Genomic DNA, 23,609 nt, shown 5'->3' on the forward strand with positions numbered 1-23,609 from the left:
TCCTACCCACTTCATCCCTCCTCACTTTCTCTAAGCCTAAGAAGGCTAAGAAGTTTATCTAAGAAGTTTATCTCTGTGAAGAACTTAAGCATTTCTACCCACCCACTCTATTACCTTCCAAGAAGTTATTAAAAATAGTGAAGGCTTTCTTCCCATCTTACCCCAAACCTAGTGACCACATGACTACAAATTCCAATGTTTTTACTTGGGGTCATTGTGACAACAGACCGTATGTTTGGCAAGGATGAAGCATGGAAGCTTTACTTAAAACATTGTCCATATTCCTTCAAACTGCCCCGTTTCATGCAACTGTAGCTGAGCTAAACTTGCAAAGCACCAAAGTACGTAACTGATTATATTTAGTTTCATAATCAGTAATTAACCAGGACTTCTGGCAGTAGCCAGTCCACCAACCCAAGTAACCCAATATTTAAATTCCAACTAGCAACTCTTAAGGGGCTAGGGAAGCACACACACAAGTCCTGGGTCATGATATCCTGATGCCTCACACAGTGATATCTCTAACTTCCAAAAACAGGCCAACGAAGCCAACACTTTTTATTTCACCAACTGGTATTTCTGATTTTCTGATGCTGCACTTTAAAATCTTCAGAGTCCACAAAAACAGCATTCAGACCTCCTATGTCCAGAGAATGGGATCCAGAGGCCAGGAGAGGTCAGGCCTCAAGCTGTTTTTCAGTGGGAATCATGGCAGACATTTTTCTCCAAGTCTGTGTCAGTTTTTAACTTAACTGAAATGCCTTTAAGCTCTCCATCATCCCAACTTTTTTCCATGGGATCTATGACAGGAAAACATTCAACTTTCACATATACAGTTCCATGGGCCGGGGTTGGAGGTGGGGGGGGGGGGCAGGGGGGAGCATAATATAGGCACCAGCCAAAATTTTATACAGCCAGAAAATGCATTTTTTTACTCCGTTTAATGGCAAAGAGATGTGCAAAACTATGATGAGTGTCCTGGCTCTTCCTTGAGATGAGCTGGGTGGGATTTTTGTGAATGAAGCACTGCCGTGAAAAAGGCAGACTAAGTTCTATAAAAAATAAAGTTGCTCCCATCTCCATGAGTAGTATATAAGCTGCTTCCAAGAATCCAGGGATGCCCCACATCCCATACCTCATCTAGTCATGGCCACTTCCTTATGCACAGCTACATAGGAAGCATAAAACCCTTTTGTGAACTTTGTGGGGTTTTTTTTTTTTTTTTTTTTGGTGGAGGGAGAGCTTGGAAAGACGTTAAAATGGACTTAATTCCCTCCCACCACCAATAACTATGTATCTACAGACACACACTCAGACATACCTACATATCCAATTTTAAGAACGCTGGTCTTCCCTATGACTACAGGATCCCAGAATCCAGCATCCCTCAGGCAAAGAGACAATGCCTATTAACTGCCCAGATCTGGTGTAGAGCATACTGTAAGGCTCCTGTGTGGTCTCACAGGCTGAGAGGGCAGGGGCAAAGGGATACTCATGGGGGATTCGCTTTTTGTCTTAAATCCAATCTACTCGGCAACACTCTTAGGTCCAAGGACTGGGAGAGGCTCTGTGGGCAGGATGTGGTGGATGACCTGATGGTCCCAGCCTACTGTGGTAAGGAGGGAGTGATTGAGCGGGGACCATGTAGCGTCTCTCACAAAGTCTCTGTGGGCTCGGCTTCTAAACCTAAAAGAGAAAAAAGGAAAGTTTGGGCATGGTGAGAGACAAGAGGAAAATGCAAAGGTGGAGAAGAGAGAGAATCCAACACAACCAGGACACCTTTCTGGATGTGTTACATAAACTTCACCATATGCGTGGCAATGTGGTTATCCATAGAGAACCTCATCTATCACTCGATCCTGCGCCCTAATTCCATATAAAAGTGGTGGCTAAAGAAGGGTAGTAACATGGGCCAGGATCAGAAAGTAAATCCTGGCGAAGAAGAAAGTATAATTCCAGTACTCTGCTGCCTTTCACCCCACAGCAGGCCCATTTCATGTACATGCCGTGTATGTGAAGAGTGCAGACTGCCCCTTTCTGGGGGACAGCTGGAACACCAGGCTGGGAAATCCCACCTGCCACCACACCCCTCCTTGACCAGGGATGGAGCTGGCTGTGAGTCAGCCCCAGGAAGAGGGAGACAGTCATGTCAGCCAGTTGCCATTACCTAGTCCCCTTGAGTGAGACAGCGTACTCAGTGCACTTTAATGAAAACAGAAAGGACCCAGCCAACCACAGCTCTTCTCCCCGATTCCTGATGACTTACACCTCAGAAAGGCCAGAGTCCAGCACAGTGAGTGAGCAGTCCTCACTGACAGCGGCCAGGAAGGGAACACTAGGAGAGCAAGGGGAGGGTTATGACAGGTAAAGCCCTGGTTCCAAGATGAATCCTGCCCAGTCTAGTTCCCAGCCCCCACCCTAAAGGGACCCAGGGGAGGTGGCTTGATCCTCACTTTAGGTTAAGGTCTGGCTACCACTCAACTCCACGTTACAAGTTCCCGGGAAAGATGAGGGAAATGAAACAAGCCAGGTTTACAATTATCCTGGCAACTAACTATCCCATCTGGTCCCTCCCTGCAGCTTTAGCAATAATCCAAAAACACAGTTTTCCCACCCAACAGTCTCAGAAGCCCACAATATTCATCATTTTGGGTGTTGAGCAGGAACAAGACCAGCTTTCAGCCATGTGCAGACAGACACTACATCACCCAAAAAAAGACTATGGTCTTAAGAGATCTTTAGCATTCTGAAACCTCAGCTAGGGCACTGTCTGCTTTAAGGAATGACCTAATTGGCTAATGTTCTGCAAACATAAGCATGCCCCTGCACTGTCCCATTCATACCCAGCAGGCCCCTGGGGACAAAGGACAGTACCTGTGTGGGGAGAACACCAGCCCAGTGACACACTGGGAGTGCACAGCTGAGCTGAGGGCACAACTTGCACTCTTGGTGTCCACCAGGGAGACGGTCCCACTCTCATCACCTAGAGAAAGCAGGGAGCCCATCACAGTGGGTAAGAGCATGGGCCCTGGAGTCAGCCAGACCTGGATTTGAATGTTAGTCCCTCAGTCTTACACAAGCTAACCACTCTGTGCATCAGTTTCTTCTTTTGCAAAGTGGGGATAATTAGTCACTGGTGGTTGTGAAAATTAATGAACGAGGTAGTAATTATTTTAACCACAAACTATGTCATCATAGGTACAGCCTCATTGCTGAGAGCATGAGAGCTACCCCCACTCTACAACAGAATTCTCTACGTAGCGATCCACTTTTTCTGTTGTGATCCACTGACTTCTGGCTGCACCCAAAACATAGGAGCTGAAGCACATACTCAGGAATCAAATATACCAGGAAAAAAGTCCTCACATTTTGCAAAGTCAAACTAAAATCACTTTTGGATCATTCCACCTTCCTACCTCACCACTGGCAGAATTTACATAATGCTCAGGTGTGCTGGTGAGACTGAGCGGCCAGGGCTTTGTGCTTTACAGGGTCAGCGTGCTCTCATCCTCCCCCTTCCCAGAGTCAAAACGCTGTGTGACAGGCCGCCTTACCAAAAACAAAGACTTCACTCTGCTGAGGATGCCAAGCCAGAGAGGTAGGAAGGTAGCCAGAGGCAGTGCAGCCTGCAAAAAGAGAAGAGGGATCTGAAACAAGACTTAGAGCCCAGCTCTGGGAAGGAGCTTCTCAAACAAAATTCACTCCAAATCCCAGAAGCACCTTAATTTGCCTTCTCAAACCCTGCTAAGGCAGTTGTGTCCTTGCCCTCGATCCTCATACCTTCATTTATCCTTCGGCCTCTCCTGTCCTTCCTGGACACTAGTCACAGGCAGGTTTCAGGTATAAAACACGAAGGCAACAATTCTGGCCCCTTTATCTACCCATCCCAGAAACGTAAAGTATATTAGCCACCCACGAATCAACCCATCATCTTGGTACCCACTGCACACAATGGAATCAACAGAGCTTCAATGGGAAAGAGAGTGAGTGATTATGTCTCTTATGCCACAATGACTGAGCATTTGGTGACCTTGCCTTTGTCTCTGGCCCAGGAAGCCTCTTCCAGGTGGGTTCCTACTACCACCCTCCCACCACCGGCTCTCAGACTCACCCATCTGTGATGCTGGCTTGGGACAGCGGGTATCCCAGAGTAAAATTCTGTTGTCCTAGAAGAAGGAACAGGAAAAGAACTTCACAATCCAAAAAGCAGCTGCGGGCCTCCACACTAGACTTGTGGCCAGAGGGTTCGAAGTGAGGAGGGAAGGAAAGGCTGTATCTCACCTCACTGCATGAAAGGAACACGGAATCCTTGTGGGGAGAGGCTGCGACACAGGTGACCTGCCCAGAGTGAGCTGTGAAGGAGAGAGAGGCAAGCATGTCAGAAAAGCTGCAGGCATCACTACCAAGCAGCCCAGATACCACCAAGGGACCCCTTATCTCATGATGCAATCTAACACATTTTGTGAGAGATTTTGGATCAGACAAAACCTAAGAGAAAATGTTGATGGAGTTCTAAGGCTAAAAAGGCATGGAGAAGCCAATGAATTAGTAAAGGGAAGAAAGATCAGAATAGCAATTTTCAGATTTTAGTACACACACCTCCAGACAACATACAGAAACTTTCAAGGGAGGTCTGGACACTGACACATTTAGGAAAATAAACTTTCCCAAAGTTCTGTTTCCTAAAACTGAACTGAGAAGCTTCCAGTCTGCCAGTGCCCCTTTCCTTCCTCCTCTTTTACATTCCCCTCCTCCCAGTTTTATAAGAGACACGCACTTCTCAGCCACCCCACATCTCACCATGGTACAGTGCCCAGGTGTCTGAAACCCTAAAGTATTAAACAAAAGGGGCTTTTCCCTGATAGCCAAAGAGCATCTCGGCAAAATTCAGTGCAGGAGCTGGCCCTGTTTCAGCTACCACAAACCACAACACACCACGAGCAACTAGAGTATTCTGGGACTCTATTTCTGCCTAACAATGAAAATTTTGAGAACTATGACAGATGATCTCCTGAGGACACATCTGACAAATTTAACTGAATTTAAAAATGAAGTCAGACCTTTTCTGATAGGAAGTTGAGTCTAGGGGCTCCTGGGTGGCTCAGTGGTTGAGCGTCGGCCTTTGGCTCAGGGTGTGATCCTGGGGACCCAGGATTGAGACCCACATCGGGCTCCCTGCATGGAGCCTGCTTCTCCCTCTGCCTATGTCTCTGTCTCTCTGTCTCTCTCATGAATAAAGAAATAAAATCTTAAAAAAAAAAAAATCACTGTAAAAATCGAAACCAAACTGACATGTTACTCAAAGCTATGGTTTCACGCCAGCACCATCAGTATCATTTGGGAGCTTCTTAGGAAATAGTCTCAGGACCACCCCAGAGTTGCACTTATGCAAGAGCCTCGGGTAATCCTTTGGTACATTAAAGTTTGAGATGCGGGAATTCCTGGATGGCTCAGCGGTTTGGTGCCTGCCTTCGGCCCAGGACATGATCCCAGAGTCCCGGGATCGAGTCCCACATCAGGCTCCCTGCATGGAACCTGCTTCTCCCTCTGCTTGTGTCTCTGCTTCTCTGCCTCTCTCTCATGAATAAACAAAATCTTAAAAAAAGGAAAAGAAAAAAAGAAGGTTGAGTCTAATTTGGCCAGCTGGCCTAACAAAGCAGGTTGGTTTTTAGCCAGTTAGGTTATTCGGTAGACATTTGGCAGAGGTTACAGGGACTTAAACTGCAAATCCAAAATCTTGACCAACACGTGCTTGAAACCAGTGCACAATAAATGATATGGCCAGAAAGTACCTCCTTTGCAACTATTTAAATTTAAATTAGATGCCAATTTAAAAATGTGAGGGTAGTTTTTCAAAAAATTTTCAGGAGGGCTACATGATAAAAACTTTAAAGATCACTGCTCTATGATACATACAGGCTGTGGAAACCACCTACTCTGAAGGCATTTACCAGGCTACTGGAGATAGTCTGAATATGGCTCTGCCCAAGACAGGAGGATGTAATCCAACCACCTTTCATAGTTCTTTCCTAGCTCTTGAATCCATAAAAAGCCAACACAATGAAAAGGAATTGACCGGCTCACTTGTAAGCAAAGTTGAGACAAGCACCATGGGAAAATACAAAAGATAAAGAGTAAGTGGTTCCTCTGCCCTCAAGGGATTTGCAATTCAGTGGGGGGAGTAAGACAGAAATACAAAGAACTGATGAAATGCAATGAATGGAAAAAGTGCTGAAGGAGTTAGTGCAGACCAGGAAAATCCCTCATAGACCTAAAAAACAAAAGGCATCAGTGTTTTAACATTGACTATTAACAAATCTTGGACTCCCACTAGAGTCTAAGAATTATAAATAGTGAAGGTCCAGGATATGTAGGAGTTTCTAGTTTTTTGCTTTGGCACATATATGAATCATACACTTTGCAATTAGAATTGGCAGGGAATGGCACTTAGCTATTGAGTGAACCAGGTAACTACCTGGCATCTATATCTCTTAACCACACACACATTAATGCTCTAGGCATCATCTCCATAAGAGAATGGCTCTCAGAATAAAGTCAGCTGCTACTGCTATTGATGAAAGTAAAAAAAAAAAAAAAAGTAACATTAATAGCAAATAATGGTTATCACTAGAAAAACAAATTTTATGGAAGTGAATATTCAAAAGTGCAAGATTCACAAGTTTCAGAGTGTATACGTGGAAAATGCCAAGGCTCTACTATGGCTGGGTTTGATTAGACCAGTTTTTATTTACAGGGCAAGAGACAGAAGGGCTCCACTGCCATAACAAGAAAATGAGATATTAATCCACAAGCCACGCAAATCACGAAAGGTGAAGGACTGCAGACGGAGAGATGAGGTGAGTGCCACCATCAGTGCGAAGTAAAACTTGGAAACAAAAGGGAGCATCAGAAATGGAAAGGGAGATCACTGACCAGGTGGAAAAAAATGCCAAAGGACTTGGGAACCCACTGATGGTGAGGAAGCAGGAGGGGTGGAAAAGTTTGCCTTCGAGGTGGAGTCTCATGTGGCCAAAAGATGGGGAGGCCAGTACTAGAAACAGGAAAATTATTAAGAAAAGGCATGGAACAGATACTGGGGCCTGATATACTTTTTGGAAAAAAACTATAAAGCAGAAAGGACAAGGAACTGCTGCCCCTAACACCCAAAGTTCAAAGAGCCCAAAGGAAGAATACAAACAAAACAGCTAAGGCCAGGATTAAAAAGAATGTGCACTTACCCCGGTATGAACTCAGTACCATCTGCTGGGCAAGGTCCCAAACCTTGATGCTAACAAGCAAAAGGAAACAGATCCTTAATTTTGACCTACAGTATCTACAAAAACACACGTGTTCAAACAAGAGCTTCCTTTAACTGACATGTCCTATGTCACTGCCTATTGGGCTTCTGAAAAGGCCTATTCACAATGAATTTCAGTATCTCTAAGGAAATGTTATAGACATGTCATAATAAATCACTGTGTTCTTACAGTAAGCCCAAAACATTACTTGGAGAGGCTAATAGGATAGTAAAGACACCCAAAGGACGTCTCATTGCAGGAGCAATGAGCACAAGGACCCACCAGAAGTCTTTGCTACCGCTGACAGCCTGCGTGCCAGAGCTCAGGACACTGACTGTAGACACGATGTCATCATGCTCATACTTGCAGAACTTGCTGACAATGAGTGTCTCGTTCTCGTCCAGTTCCCACAATTCAACAGCACCTGTTGGGAGTGGGGAGAAGGTTGAGGGAAATGAGTGTGGATATCACCAAGACAGTAATTCACTTTCAGGATTTTTCTTTTTTTTTTTTTTTTGTAAAAGGTTTTTTATTTATTTATTTACGATAGTCACAGAGAGAGAGAGAGAGGCAGAGACACAGGCAGAGGGAGAAGCAGGCTCCACGCACCGGGAGCCCGATGTAGGATTCGATCCCGTGTCTCCAGGATCGCGCCCTGGGCCAAAGGCAGGCGCCAAACCGCTGCGCCACCCAGGGATCCCCCACTTTCAGGATTTTTCAAGTGAGTCCACTGTCACTAAACTAACAAAGTAAGCTATCGCTATAAAACCAAATCCGGGGATCCCAGGGGGGGCTCAGCAGTTTAGCGCCTGCCTTCAGTCCAGGGTGTGATCCTGGAGATCCGGGATCGAGTCCCGCGTCAGTCTCCTTGCATGGAGCCTGCTTCTCCCTCTGCCTGTGTCTCTGCCTCTCTCTCTCTCTTTCCCTCTGTGTCTCATGAATAAATAAATAAAATCTTAAAAAAAAAAAAAAAAGCAAAATCCACTGTCACAAGAGGATTCAGCTAATTACCAAGCCAACTGGTTTTATTCTGGCATTACTGTTTTCTTAATAATGGTTCAAACAATTTGGTGAGGAAAGCTTCCAGAAAGACAAGGAAAGATGGAATGGCTGGTAAAATCCGTTATCTGGCTTCCAGTGAGAAAACTCTAGAGAGTAAGTGCGAGGAGACATGGATAAAGTGTCAGCAATCTGTGTAGCACACAGTCCAGTGTGGTTTAATCTTCCCAATTACTTGGACATTAATATTCGTTAAACAATTTGAATAAACACCTTATAACTCCTCTAAAAATATTGTGAATAACTGAACGTCTTGCACTGTGACAGAGTAAGTACAGAGAACCCCCCAAGTTATCTTAGATATGTGGTGCTCAAGCTCAATTGTCCAAGGCTCCATCTGTAATGTCCCACTTTTATCCTTCCATGCAACGCCTGCCAATCTTCAAATTCTGATTTTTTTCATTCCAAAGACCCTATTGCTGAACTTGACTTTCAAAGCAAGCAAAGCAGAATGAAGACATTTAAAGAGAAGAAAATGGGAAGAAATGGAAAGAGCACAGACTGCTTACGCATCATCTTTAAGACCAAGATTATCCTTGGTCTGGGTTGAGAGGCGATGCCGGGAAGTTTACCGAAAAGAAAAATGGTTCTGATCCACTTCTTAATTTTGTTAGAAATTCCCACCAGGCAATTCAAAATATCGGAAAAGCATTTTCCTGCTACACAAGACGTCTCCTTCGGAGCAGCACCCTGAAGGTCCCCGAAGCACGAGGTGGGACGGCAAAGGCTGCGCCGGTGCAGCCGCGTCCCGTCCGTCACCGCACCCGAGGGCTGGGGAGAGTCACTCACCCGAGTCGGAGGCCACCAGGATACCTCTGTCCCCAACCCACGCGAGGTCGGCCACTCCGGCCTCCGTCTGCACTCCGGCGGAGCAGAAGCCTTCGTTGGGGGCGGCGCAGGGGTCCTTGAAGAGCCAGAGGGAGCCGGCCCAGCAGCGGCCGCTGAGGCTGGAGGCGCCGAGCAGGAGCGCCCCGTCTAGGGAAGCGCGAGCCGTCAGCGCGGGAGGCGGCCCCGCTCGTCTCCACGGCGACCGCAGGCTGCGGCGGCCGGGGGCGGGAGGGGGACGGAAGGGGGGACCGGGCGGGGGTCGGGGGCTCGCGGCGCGGCGGGGCGGGGCGGGAGCGCGGGGAGGGCCGGGCCCGGGGGGCGGCTCACCCGACCGGTAGCGCGCAGCCTCCAACTGCCGTTCCATGCAGGCGGGCGCGTTAGGGGGGAGGCTCCACTCGCGGGCCGCTGGGGGCACCAGGGGGGGCGGCGTTTCCTTCCGCATCGCCACCGCTCCGACTCCAACCGAGACCCCAAACCGCACGCCCGCCGGAGCTCGGCGCCGGCAGCCCCCACGTGGTGCCCCTGCGGGCCCCCGCCCCTCTCCGCAGGCTCGGGCCGCTCTACATCTCGCGAGAAGTGCTTCTACGCTCGCCCTCCGCCGTCGGCAGCGCCCTCTGGCCAAAGGTTCATCCGGCTCCACGCCTCGTATCGCGAGAAAAAAAAAGTCGAGGCAAAGTTAATGGACAGAGGGCGCAATGCTCTCGTCTCGCGATACTTGTGAGCGGCCATCTTGCTCCCGCCTCTGACGGAGCGCCCGGTCCGGGTCATTGGGACGCAGAGGACCCTGCGTGGACCCTCGTTGAACATGCTGCGCCGGGTGGTGCTTTCAGCGGCCGCCGCAGCGGGTGAGAGACCTACACCCTGGTCCGGACTGTCAGGGAGATTGCAAGGGGGCGCGTCTAGGGTTATTGGAAGCGGTGGAAGGAGCGGGCGTGCAGAAGGGCGCAGCGGACTCGGGCCTCGGTGGCATGGGAATCCCCCCGCCGGGGTGGCGCGGGGGTGTCGGGCGGGCCCCGCGGGGGCGGGGGCGCGGACGGGGCGGATCGGACTCCACCTTGACTTTGCTGACCGCGCTTTGTTTACGTGCAGCGCCCTGTCTGAGGAACGCAGCCCTCCTCGGCCCGGGGTAAGTGAGGGCAGAGCCCCTCCCTCCGCCCTGTCCTGCGCCGCACTGCACCTCTCTGGGACCCCTCTGAGCTGCAGGCCCGCAGTCGCCCTTCGTTAGGTGATCTAGAAAGGCCTAAAGCTCATCCCGGCAGTGCTGCTCCGTGGCCGCCTGCAGCGTTGTCGTGTCGTCCCCCGGCAAAGACTAAGGGGATAAGCGCTGTGTTGTGACCAAACTAGAAGCCAGGCTTGGGGTCCTCGAAGCTCCGCCCTTGACCTTCAGCTAGGCTTACGTGCTACAGCGGGAATCCGGAGCTTCTAAAACAAGTTTCCTTAAGTAAAACCGGAAAGCATATTATTTTTAGTCTCTCTCTCAGATTCCAACTTTTACAGAGAAATCATTCACGGATTCTGTGAATATTTATCTTGCCAGCTACATAACCAGATAGAAAAATGAGTGAGGCTGACGTGCGTATGTGGAGCTCACCTCCAGGGGTCGCAGCTCCAGCGTAGCGGGTTCGAGCAAGGGCGGAAGCTACAGTAACGCCCGGTTTCTCCCCTGAACAAGCTGCGGGACCTCGATCTCCTCTGTAAAATGGAGATAATCGTACGTTATGGGTTAGAACTAAGAGACTGAATTCCTGTAAAATTCTGAAAACAGTGCTCAGTATACACCGTGTGCTTAGTGTTGGCATCTGTTATTAATGTTCCGTAAATCCTATTAATTTCTTTTGGAATTCTCTTTCTGCTTCCAGACTTAGACTTAAATCTTGCCAAACATAATGACTTTATGCCTTGAAAAAATGGCTTTTAATTCATCTGATTAATTTTTGTCTGCACAATAAAGTGAGGCTACAATTGCTCCCAACATATCAGAGAAAAAAGAATCCATACAGACAAGTAAACAATTTAAATATGAGTCACAAATAAAATGATTACAGTGTAAGATACAAGGAATGTACTCAATTTCTCCTCGTTTTCACATTCTATATGTCAGCAAGGCTGTTTCCTCCAAATTATATCTGGACTCTAACCATTCTTCCACTGCCACTGCTGTGAACGCCCATCAGTTTTCACCTGGTCTATTTCAGTAGTCTCTTAACTAGTCTTCTTACATGTCTATTTTTGTCCCACAACAGCCCATTCTTCTACTAGCCTTAGGGATTACGTAAGCCCCGGGCCCCAACAAAACCCTTCAGAGCTCCTCTTTCCACAACTTCAATACAATGTGAATCCTGGGACCTTGACTGCTCATTGCTGTACCCCTAGCACCTGACATACAGGTGAATGAATGTAAGATTGGAAAGGGCTTTATAAAGGATACCCTTGAGATGTTCTGAAGGCTGGGTGGGCTTGGCAGCCATTTAGTGAGACACACCAGGCTGAAAGAGCAGCATGAGGCATGTTTTTGGTTTTTTTGGGGGGTGGGGTGGGGAGCTATATATTTATAGCTGTGTGTGTGTGTGTGTGTGTAAATATATATTTAGATATGTATGTATATATTTACTTATTTATGTATAGTTCCATATGGCTGGAGGATAGGAGAATGAAGGAAGATGAGGATATAAAATCTGACAGGTGTTGAATCATGTACGCCATGTTAAAGATTTTGTTTTCTGTAGGCAGGAGAGCCTGTTGAGTTTTTTGTCTTATAAGATTTTGCTTATTCATGAGAGACACAGAAAGGCAGAATCAGGCTCCCACGGTGAGTCCATGCAGGACCTGATCCCTGGGATCATGACCTGAGCCAAAGATAGACGCTCAACCACTGAGCCACCTGGATGTCTGGAGCCTGTTGAGGTTTTTTGGGTTTTGGGTTTGTTTTTGTTTTTAGTTTTTTTTTTTTTTTAAGATTTTATTTATTCATGAGAGATACAGAGAGAGAGGCAGAGACACAGGCAGAGGGAGAAGCAGGCTCCATGCAGGGAGCCTGACAACCACTGAGCGACTCAGGTGCCTGAGCCTGTTGAGTTTTAAAGTCAAATTTACATTTTAAAAACATTGGCACTAATGTGGAGGAGCTAAGTTTTTTTGTTTTTTGTTTTTTTAATTTTTATTTATTTATGATAGTCACACACAGAGAGAGAGAGAGAGAGAGAGGAAGAGACACAGGCAGAGGGAGAAGCAGGCTCCATGCACCGGGAGCCAGATGCGGGACTCGATCCCGGGTTGGAGGAGCTAAGTTTAAAGGGGTATTTGTTGAGAAGCAGAGAGAGACCAGGGTTTGGATTATTAAGTAGTTTAGGCCAGAGATGATGAGGGCTTAAATTAAGATAGCTAGTTCAAGAGAGGATTTGAGTTGGCCTGAAATATTTATTTTATTTGTTTGTTTGTTTATTTTGGCCTGAACTATTTAAATACGTGGTTCTGGGTGGCTCAGTGGTTGAGTGCCTACCTTTGGCTCAGAGCGTGATTCCAGAGTGGGGGGATCGGGTCCCATATCGAGCTCACTGCATGGAGCCTGCTTCTCCTTCTGCCTATGTCTCTGCCTCTCTCTCTCTCTCTCTCTCTCTCTCTCTCTGTCTCTCATGAATAAATAAATAAAAATTTAAAAATAAATGAAAGAACCTCGAACATGATTCTCAAATTACAAAAGTTGGTGGGCTAGCTAAAACATAGGGAAGCAGAAATAACCTTCAAACGATAAGCAGCTAACCAAAATCAATTAACTCATATAAGCCCTTACCTTGCAAAGGGATAGAGGTTGAGTGGGGAGGTGGGGGATAAAAAACATAGAGAATTTGAAGGAGACTGAGGTTGACAGCGTGTATAAAAAGACGAGGATTTTATTTCATCATAATTTTAATGAAATGGTAATATGTTGTAACTGCTAAAAATGCAGTCCGGAATATGAGAGTAGTTTACAAATCTATGATAATACAATAATTTAAGGTGAGTTCTGTATACCTCACTGTAGTAAACAAAACCGGGCAGCTTCTTGTGAACTGTCAGGATTGTGAGAGAACGGAGATGGTTAACCCAGATACATGGAAATTCTATGTGTTACACAGAAAAATGGAATTAATGAATAGAGATTTCAAGTATGTACACAGCAGTTCCATTTAAAGATGAACATAATTAGAGCTACCCCACACCGAAAAGGCTTGTTTCACACAATGGTTAGTTAGCACCCCATCACAGAGAATACTCAAGTCAAAGTTCTTGCCATCAAGATGCTCACAACACAGTGAATATATAATAGCTATTTGCTTACATATTCTACTGTATGCTTAGCACCATTTGAAGCTCTTTACCTAAAATCTTCAGAGCAACCCTGTAAACTCATTCTTTATTCCCACGCTACCTAGAGAAATCCGTGATTACAAAAGATTAATCTACTTGCTCAAAGTCAAGTGGCAGGTCTAGGATTTAAAGCCAGATAATCAGGCAGCCTGGGTGGCTCTGCGGTTTAGTGCCACCTTCAGCCCAGGGTGTGATCCTGGAGACCTGGGATCGAGTCCCACGTCAGGCTCCCTGCATTGAGCCTGTTTCTTTCTCTGCCTGTGTCTCTGCACATCTCTCTCTCTCTCTCTCATAAATCTTTAAAAAAAATAATAAATAAAGCCAGGTAATCTGACTATAAAATCTATGTTCTTACATATTGGAATTCTAATAATAAACATACAAAGTGCTAGACAGATGACTTTTAAGACCTACAGAAGGGCTTTGAGTATCGATTGGGTAGAAAGTTATATACAACTTTACTCGGGACGCCTGGGTGGTTCAGTGGTTGAGCGTCTGCCTTCAGTCCAGGGCCTGATCCTGGAGTCCTGAGATCGAGTCCCACATTGGGCTCCCTGCATGGAGCCGCCTCCTGCGTCTACCTGTGTCTCCGCCTCTCTCTCTCTCTCTCTCTCTCTCTCTCTCTCTGTATCTCTCATGAATAAATAAGTAAAATCTTTATAAAAAACAACTTTGTTTGCCTGCCACAGCTAATTATTAGACCCTAACTTTCCCATTCCTGGTCTATTCTCTTTGCATTATGACAGTAGCAAACTGCCTCAGTCCTCATCCCCATTCTTTCTACTAATTGTGCATATGTTATGTTCTCTTTAAATTTGTGTGATTGCTACCCCTAGGGCATTGCAGGCGACAAGGATCTTCCACACAGGGCAGCCGAGTCTTGCACCTGTACCCCCTCTTCCTGAATATGGAGGGAAAGTTCGTTTGGGCCTGATCCCCGAAGAATTCTTCCAGTTCCTTTATCCCAAAACTGGGGTAACAGGTGAGCATTTGCCCAGCGTTTGATAGTACATTTAGGTGGTATAGTTTGTTTATCTAGGATTTGGTGGTCTCTTACCTCTTCCGCGTATGCACAAAAATGAAGTCAAAGGTAGATTGTGGATGTAATTCAATGTAACAGTTGTGATTTGGTTGCCCTGATTTGTCTGTGGTAAATGTGGTTGGGATTTTCACTTGATTTTATACCATTGTCTCCATTTGTTGATAAATGAGTCACTGAATGCCTGCTCTGTGCCAAGTACTCTTCTAGGCATAGACCGTGAGCTGAGGTGCCTGCCTTCCAAGGAACACACATTCTATTATAGGATAAGCAGGAAAGAGATGAGTAACTGTATAATATATCGTCAGGTGGTGGAAAGAGCTGTGTATTAAAGTAGGGTTTATTAAATTGTATAAGTAAAAACAGAAGTTGGGCAATATGTATCAGGGTTCCCCCCCCCTTTTTTTTTTTAAGATTTTATTTATTTATTCATGAGAGACACACACACACACAGAGGCAGAGACACAGGCAGAGGGAGAAGCAGGCTCCATGCAGGAAGCCTGATGTGAGACCCGATTCCGGGTCTCCAGGATCACATCCCAGGCCAAAGACAGTGCTAAACCGCTGAGCCACCGGGGCTGCCAGTTTTTTGTTTTGTTTTTTTTTTTCCTTTTAATAAAGCATACACTCTTCTGAAATCTTACATTTTCATAGTGCAGTCTGCTTTCACTTAAATTATTTAATCCTCATAGTAGTCCTGTAAGAATTTTGTTACCAAAAAGAACTAGAAACTAAAGTATGGGCTGAGATTTATTCTTTCTAGTTTATGAGTTGGCCTTAAACCCAAGTTCCTACTTCCGAATTCTTGTGCCACCTACTGCTGTGAGGAGGGGATTCTGGAAGCCAAGGGTTGTTTGTTTTTTTAAACCTCCAGAAGGTGACCGAAAATAGGGTTTCTGTAACTGAAATTGCAAGAAACATTAGGGTCCTCAGATCCCCACAGGTGATTAAAATATTACCAACAATAGGCTTTCTTGCAAATTCACATTTAAAGTTTTGAATTTACGTTCAGCTTTAAGATTTATATATTAGAGACAAATTTTTAAAAGAGCTATTGAAACTTTTTATGGGAAACTGGATAAAATACATTTGAGACCCTTATTCTTGTGTTACATCCTTTGGTATTCATTTTACTCAGAAACACTGTAAAATGCTGCCTTAAGGAGGCAGCTTTGTCCTTCCCTAGCTCTTCTGAGGCACAACAGAAAATCCTAAAGAAATGTACATCATGGTTTTATGTCCTTTCAGAACTCAACATTGGTTAAAGAAAAAGATAGCTATATTTGAAGCATTATAACTAGGTGTTACAGGAATTGAGAATCCTGATTCATCCTAATAGATAAATACTACTTTTTGGGGGGGGATTTTTGTTTGCTTGCTTGCTTGCTTATTTCTAGTGTCAGGTTCCTCCTATTCAGTAAAAATAGGCAGGACCGGATAAATTTTATCCTTACCAGTGTTCCCATTCAATAAATAGTATATCTTGCACAAATTACTTAAGTAGTTGTACTAGGCACTTTACATACATTATTTCTCAGTTTCATCCACCCTGTGAAGAAAGTATTATTCCCATCTTACAGATGAGGAAACTAAACTGAAAGATTATTTATATCATTCAGTTTCTTCTGTGTTGCAGAGTCAGATTCCCTGATCTAGATCCTTTTTTTCAGCGCTACCACACTGCTCCTCAGTACAGGGTTATTTTTAATCCAGTTGCTTTAAATCATTACATAACACCTTCAACTAATCAGATGTAGAACTTTTTGTCTTTCCTTTCAGATGTAGTATATCCATCATAAAATAACTTTTCCTTCTTTTAGGACCCTACGTGCTTGGAACTGGACTTATCTTATATTCTCTGTCCAAAGAAATATATGTGATTACTGCAGAGACCTTCTCTGCCATATCAACAATAGGGTTGCTTATCTATGTAGTTAAAAAATACGGTGCCTCTATTGGAGAATTTGCTGATAAACTCAGTGAGGTAAGAACTGTAAACCTTATTTCTCATTTTAGACTATTAAAAGCATCCATACCATCAAGTGATGTTTCTGATGTTCATGTTAGGGGACAAGCATATAGAAATGAATCTAATTACGATGATTAAAGTTATAAGTGTTAATGTTGGTTATTAATTTGAGATAAATACTTTTAAGTCTACCAAACTGTCCAGTTTTTTCATAGTTTTGCTCATTCGACAAGATACTTCATAGTTATTGTGAGCAATTATCTTTAAGGATTTGTGCATGTCTCCCAGTATATGTTTCTTCATGAGTGATTTTCACAAATGAGGAATATAACTTTGAGGAAGCATAGAATGAAGCTATTTTTGTTACTCTCTCTGTTTTCACTGATCTTTGTTGTAAAATCATAATTGCAGCAAAAAATCGCCCAACTAGAAGAGGTGAAACAGGCTTCCATTCAACAGATCCAGGATGCAATTGATACAGAGAAGTCACAGCAGGCACTGGTTCAAAAGCGCCATTACCTTTTTGATGTCCAGAGGGTAGGTTTCAGAACCTTTTAAGGAAAATAAAGTTAACCCGTTTGTGTGCATTTAAAACAAAAATCAAATTTTATGAGAATTGGTTGAATATGTTGAGCATATAGTATTTAGAAAAGAGGTGGGGTTTGGCAATTACAAGTATTTAGATATTTAATATCTATCAAGTGGATAAATAGTTACTCTAAAATTAGAGTAAAGGTTATAAAAACATATTTTTGGATCTACACAGGACAGTAGCCATTAAATTATAGCTGACTAAAAAATGGTATTCACTATCTAAGGCCATAGGTGGAATACATGCTGTGCATTTCATATGTGCTCGCTATGAGGAACTCTTACTTGACTTACTTACAGTGAGAAAATCTGATACTTTAGATTCCAATTCACAAACCAAATTCAGATAGCTGTAAAGCTTTTTTACTGTGGTCAAGGCATCATTAGATTCTAAAATACACTTCATCTCTGAAACATTTCTAGGAATATGCTCAAGTATTTTTGTTTAAACAATCACATTGTTACCTACTTTGAGCCCTTGCTTTATTTTATGCCTTTTATAGTGAGATGCCCTATAATTGAAATTTTATGCTAAAGAAGCACATATGAAATGAAAAATGAGGTGCTAAGGTAAAGTATATGAAGTATTAAGGATCTAGGCCAGTATTTCTTAGTGTGGTTTGTAGTACCACATGTATCAGTCCTCTTTGGTGCAGGTTTATGAACCCAGCCCAAGACTTTGTAGATTCAGAACCTGTGTTAGGGACTGTCTAAGAATCTAGATTTTAAAAAACTGATCCCTAAAGATTCTTAAGCACATAAATGTTTAAAAAATCTCAGGAAACTTTATAACCTCTTTCTGTACATACTTAGGTTTCAACCAGAGAATCCTTCCTACCTCATACATGATATGTACACACACAAAATTTGACTTTTGAAGATGTAGCCCTTTCATAAGAATCAGATGGTAGTCTTTATATTTTTACTTATTTTTGAAATATTTAGTGACTACTGATAGAGCTCTTCCTGTGTGAGACTCTGGCAGGTATTTGGGAATAAAAGAAAGTCTGCTTTTATGGAGTCTGCTTTCGAGCCAGGAGTTAAGGGGACAGAGAAAAAAAATAACTGAGCAGATAAAGAATATCAACTGGTCATAAGTGCTATGTAGAACAACAAACTAGGAAAGGAAATGAGAGGGAGTTAGTTTTATTGGGCAGTCTAGAGAGGCCTCTAATATGATACTTGAACAGACACCTGAAGAAATGTTGGTGCAAGCTGTGTGGACTTCTGGGGAAATAGTATTACAGCAGAGTGAAGAAAAATTGCAAGGGCCCAAAACCTGGAAGCTTATTTGGTATGGTCAAGGAATAGTAAGGAGACCAGAATAGTTGAAGCAAATGGATGAGGAGGAGAAAAAGCAGAGAGTGGTCAGGGGCTAAATTGGGTCAAGTCTTGTAGACTTCTCTGTGGACTCTTACCTGTCCTCTGAATAAGAAAGTCATTGAAGCTTTTAAGCAGAGGAGTAACACCATCTCACTTGTCTTTTGAAGGGTCACTCTGATTGCCTTGTTGGAAATAGCCTTCGGTCTGGTAGCGTTGGTTTGAAATGCCTGCCAATTAGCCAAGTAGAGTTATGTGGTATAGACCATTACATAATATATGAGTCTGGAATTTATGGGGAGAATTCCAGGCTGAAGATTGGGGAGTCACGAGCTGACAGGTGGCACTTAAAAGTTATAAAACAAGAACATGGTGAGGGAAAACCGGTGACAAGGACAGTTCCAGTGTGTAGTCATCCTAGTTGTTATGGTCAAGAAATAAAGGGCCTAAAATTTGCCATGGATTTAGCAACATGGAGGTTGTTGGTGACCTTGTAAGGGCTATTTTTAGTAAAGTGGTGGGAGTTGCTTGAAGAAAAAGTAGAAGGGAAGAAATTGAAGTCAGAGTATAGACAACTGTCAAAATTGTCAAGGAGTTTTATTGTAATGGGAGGCAAAGAAATCAGTTGCTAAGCAGAATAATTCAGAGAAAGACAAATACCATATGATTCCACTTGTGGGATTTAAGAAACAAAACAAATGAACATGGGAGGAGAAAGGCAAACCAAGAGGTAGACTCTTAGCTGTAGAGAACAAACTGATGGTTATTTGGCTGGGGGGGGGGGAGTGAAGTAGGTGATGGGGATTCAGGAGTACACTTTGCTGCGATGAGCACAAGGTGATGTATGGAAGTGTTGAATCATTATATTGCACTCCTGAAACTATTACTACATTGTATGTTAACTAATTGGAATTTAAATAAAAACTTGAAAGAGAAAAAAAATAAAAATTAAAAAAAATAAAAATAAAAATTTTAAAAATTCAGAAACTATAAGGGGAAAATTTGTTGTTGACTTCACAAAAATTTTTTATATAAAAATTAGCATAAACAAAGTTAAATGACAAACTGGGAAGAATGTGTGGGTTCCATATGACACAAAAGGGTAGTTCTTCTGGAGAGACCAATATCCCAGTAGAAAACTAGGCCTAGGACACAGACCATTCATAAATACATGTAAATGATTTCTAAATATGTCAATGTTCTTAGATAGTGACAGTTAAAATTCGTATTTTTTCTGCTTCTGAGAATAGAGAGTAAAAGGTTTTATAGTTATCATTGGTCAAGGTGTGATAGGCATTTGTGTTGCTGGTAGGACAATGACGTAGCACAATTTTATGTGGAATGTGACAGTGTTAATTAAAGAGCATCAGCTTTATAGCCTGGCTCCTTGTATTCAGATCTTGGCTTGCTTCACAGTTTTTTAGCTCTGTACAAATAGAACAACCTTGGACAAATTCCATAGCTTCTGCCTCAATTTCTTTACTGGAAGTTGGATATAATAATAACTATGCCATGGTATGATTATAAGACTAAATTGACACATAGTTTGTAGAACATAGATAATCAACATGTTATTAGAGCAAGTATTTACACATAAGTGCAAAGACAACAGATGTAGCATTATTTCTAGTAGAAAAAATTTTGAAGCAGTCTAATGTATTCATAGAGCTTGGTTAAATAAACTGGATTACGGGACACCAGTATAGTAGAATTCAACGTAACTTAAAATTGTGGTGGGTCTTTATGTCATAATTCGTAAAAGTGATGTGTGTGTGCATGTGCATACCTGCCTATACCTGTATTTTGTTTATTGAAAATTTCTGTGAGGGAGTTACAGGACTTACAGGAAGATGGTGGCCTTGGGTGGGCTGGAAGAAACTTACTGTATATACTTTTTTTTTTTTTTTAAGGTTTTATTTATTTATTCATGAGAGACCCTGAGAGAGAGAAGCACAGGCAGAGGGAGAAGCAGGCTCCCTGCAGGGAGCCTGACGGATTCGATCCCGGGTCTCCAGGATCAGGCCCTGGGCTGAAGGCAGGCGCTAAACTGCTGAGCCACCCAGGGATCCCATTGTGTATACTTTTAAATATATTTTTACCACATCCTAGCAGAGTTTGTTTAGCACATGTATCTCTTACCCATTCATATTAAGTAAAACCATTTTGCATAAAGTACAAGAAAGTGGTGGGGTATTCTAACCAGCGGAATCGCAGAGTGGAAGTGACCCTTCAACGATGCAGACTTTTTCATCAATTCTTAATTTTGCTTCAGAATAACATTGCTATGGCACTGGAGCTCACTTACCGGGAACGGCTGCATAGAGTGTACAGGGAAGTGAAGAATCGCCTAGACTATCACATCTCTGTGCAGAATATGATGCGTCGAAAGGAACAAGAACACATGATAAACTGGGTGGAGAAGCATGTGGTGCAGAGCATATCTGCCCAGCAGGTACATGGTGTCCTGAAGTTTCTGGAATTGTATTGACTTCTCACAAAGCTCTGCTGATGCTCTGGTACAATAGGAATAGCTGGCAAGGAGTCATTAGCCTAGAGACAATGGGGTCACCCTGCTTCATTGTTCTGGGAAGACACTGCACAGCTACCTTGGTGGCCTTCCTCTTCCTCAGAATTTGGTCACCAAAGGGTCTCTTGCTGTCAGAGACAGTGACAGTTGAGAACACTGTGGTACACTTATATTCAAGTTCTGTCACTTAGGAAATGCTAACCAACATAGTTCATTTCTCTGTACAATAGACTGGATAAAGCTATTTCTGAGTCCCTTTCATTTCCTAATTCCATGATCTCTATTCCATTTCCTCTTCCCAGCCACTTACATCATTGGTCTTGAACAGAAAAGAAATGTTTATTACTCACCTAAATTTGTTTTCCTTTTCTAAAGTTTATATATTTTTTTTATTATGACTTGATTTCTCTCCCAAATATATAGAGTATGTAGGTATTTATGACCATTTTCTGTTATAATCATCAGGGATTAGAAGAAGTGTTTTAATTGTCTACCAACAATTAAAGGATTTTTTTTTCCAGTAAATTCTTTTTTTTTTTTTTTTTTTTTTAATGATAGTCACACAGAGAGAGAGAGAGGCAGAGACATAGGCAGAGGGAGAAGCAGGCTCCATGCACAGGAGCCCGACGTGGGATTCGATCCTGGGTCTCCAGGATTGCGCCCTGGGCCAAAGGCAGGCGCTAAACCGCTGTGCCACCCAGGGATCCCTCCAGTAAATTCTTTTGCATAAAAGTAACATACTTAGGAATTGAGGAAAACACAAAAAAAATAAGAGACAAAATTTTTATTCTTGACATTTCTGTGATTGTTGTTAGGCTGCTGTTTTTCAAGCAGCTGTTAGCTATGCAAGCTAACATTGTTGGCACGTGGTTATAGCAGCATCTGGCTTCCCGTTCTATATAGATTTCACTCATAAAAGCTGTGAGCCAGGGGATTTTTAACTAATTCCCTGGATTTGCTTAGAATAAATTGCATCTCTCTGTGGTACAGAAAATATTCCTAGTAATCTGCCATGTCATTTTGAGATTGTGTAGGAATCTCAAGATCTTCTAGGAGGTATCCTTTAGAATTACAGTGTTTTGTGCCCTTCTTTGATCTAGAGACGTCTAAACAGATTTTTCTTTCCTTGTCACAGGAAAAGGAGACAATTGCCAAGTGTATTGCAGATCTAAAGCTGCTTGCAAAGAAGGCTCAATCACAGCCAGTTCTCTAAATGCATCTATCCCGGTGGAGAGAGCTAGAAGCAATTAACTAGCCTGTGACATCTTTCTGTTAACCTTTCCTAAAATGAAAAGTTTGTTTCATATAGTGAGAAAATTAAAATGATCTATTTGCCAGTGAGAGGTTTTTCATCCTTCTTGCTTGTATTTTGAGTTCCATGATCACTTTTGAAAGACCAGTTTGCTTTTAATAAAATTTGTTGGCTAAGACTACCAAGTTATAGCTTAAACTTGTAATTAATTCTACTATCTTGCACTTTATAAGTGACAGTTAAAACTAGATTTTTCAAGTTGCATAATATTCTGAACTATTTTAACATATGGCTAAAAATTAAACATGTCATTGAACTGATAATTCAGTGGTAAACTATTTCTGGCTAACAGGTAATAGGAAATTTAAAGCTTTTTATTAATCTTAAAATAACTAAAGAAAACGTGTATCAAGTCACATTATTGGTTTTATTGTTTTAGTAATATGTCATGGAAAATATTATGAACCTGATGTGTCATAAAATTATCGTAAAGAGTCTAGCATTAAAGTCAGAAAATTCTGCCTTTCCATAGGTTTGTCTGCATTTCTATAAGGATATGCTTATACACAAAGGACGACTTTAATAGGAAATATTTGGAAATGTGTACCATTTGGATAACTGCTATTTTCACTGACTTCCTAGGATTTTAATTTATGTAACAGTCGATTTCGGGTCAGTATTTATTGATAGCTAATGTATTCCTCTGCTATAGAAATCAGATTGACATCTTTATTGTTACTTTAATAGAGGTTTTCCAAATTATTTGTTTCACAAAGGATTTATAAATGCCTAATTTGTGCTAAGTACCATCCTGCACTGGTCATATGGAGATAAAATTTCCTCCTAGAAAGTCAAAATTCTAGAAAGGCATAAGAATATACGAACAATAGAGACTCTAGCACAGGTGCTTTGAGATTATAATGACAAGTACCATTTCACAAGCCTCGTTTTTCTTGTATGTAACTGTCAGCATTCAGTCAGAGAAGCAGAACTAATAGGGTATAGTAATTTAAGTAGGCTTATATGGGATTGGACTTGATGCTGTTGTGGGAGCTGGTCAAGCATGGCTCTGCAAGGCTGTTAACCTTTGTTTCTGATGTAACAGCTTGAAGTCCACAGGGCAGGCTGTAAAGAGGGAAGATGGATGTAAAGTGGGAGACATGGGAACAAGTAGAAATCACAAGCACAGACTGAAACCCTTGTCATTTTTATTACCTCTGGCTTTGATGGTATGACTCCTGGAAGGAAAAGTCTCAGTCCTTTATCACACATACCTTGTCCAAAGTTTAGAAAAGCTGAAGAATGATCCAGGGGAAGGTTGAGAAGTTGCAAGCTCAGCTACAGCTGGTGAGCCCCACATCAGCATTAAATGTATGAGC

The 23,609-nt window shown here is 42.9% G+C and overlaps 2 protein-coding genes across 2 annotated transcripts; one reads left to right on the plus strand and one right to left on the minus strand.

The window, feature by feature from the left end:
- Positions 1-922: 922 nt before the first annotated feature.
- LOC129519448 (methylosome protein 50) lies at positions 923-9,793 on the minus strand. Its single transcript, XM_055339959.1, has 10 exons — positions 9,513-9,793; positions 9,147-9,332; positions 7,581-7,722; positions 7,239-7,288; positions 4,282-4,352; positions 4,112-4,166; positions 3,555-3,626; positions 2,875-2,983; positions 2,267-2,335; positions 923-1,686 (listed from the first exon to the last, which is right to left on the minus strand). Exons 1-10 carry the CDS (start codon positions 9,625-9,627, stop codon positions 1,527-1,529), a joined length of 1,029 nt encoding a protein of 342 aa, XP_055195934.1. The 5' UTR covers positions 9,628-9,793; the 3' UTR covers positions 923-1,526.
- An 86-nt stretch (positions 9,794-9,879) lies between these two features.
- Positions 9,880-22,411, plus strand: LOC129519449 (ATP synthase F(0) complex subunit B1, mitochondrial). Its single transcript, XM_055339960.1, has 7 exons — positions 9,880-10,030; positions 10,275-10,311; positions 14,369-14,514; positions 16,392-16,555; positions 16,952-17,077; positions 20,724-20,903; positions 22,114-22,411. The coding sequence occupies exons 1-7, from the start codon at positions 9,991-9,993 to the stop codon at positions 22,189-22,191; spliced, it is 771 nt and encodes a 256-aa protein (XP_055195935.1). The 5' UTR covers positions 9,880-9,990; the 3' UTR covers positions 22,192-22,411.
- The last annotated feature ends 1,198 nt before the right edge of the window (positions 22,412-23,609 follow it).

This window comes from Nyctereutes procyonoides, unplaced genomic scaffold (assembly GCF_905146905.1).
Source record: "Nyctereutes procyonoides isolate TBG_1078 unplaced genomic scaffold, NYPRO_anot_genome, whole genome shotgun sequence".
Taxonomy (NCBI): Eukaryota; Metazoa; Chordata; class Mammalia; order Carnivora; family Canidae; genus Nyctereutes; species Nyctereutes procyonoides.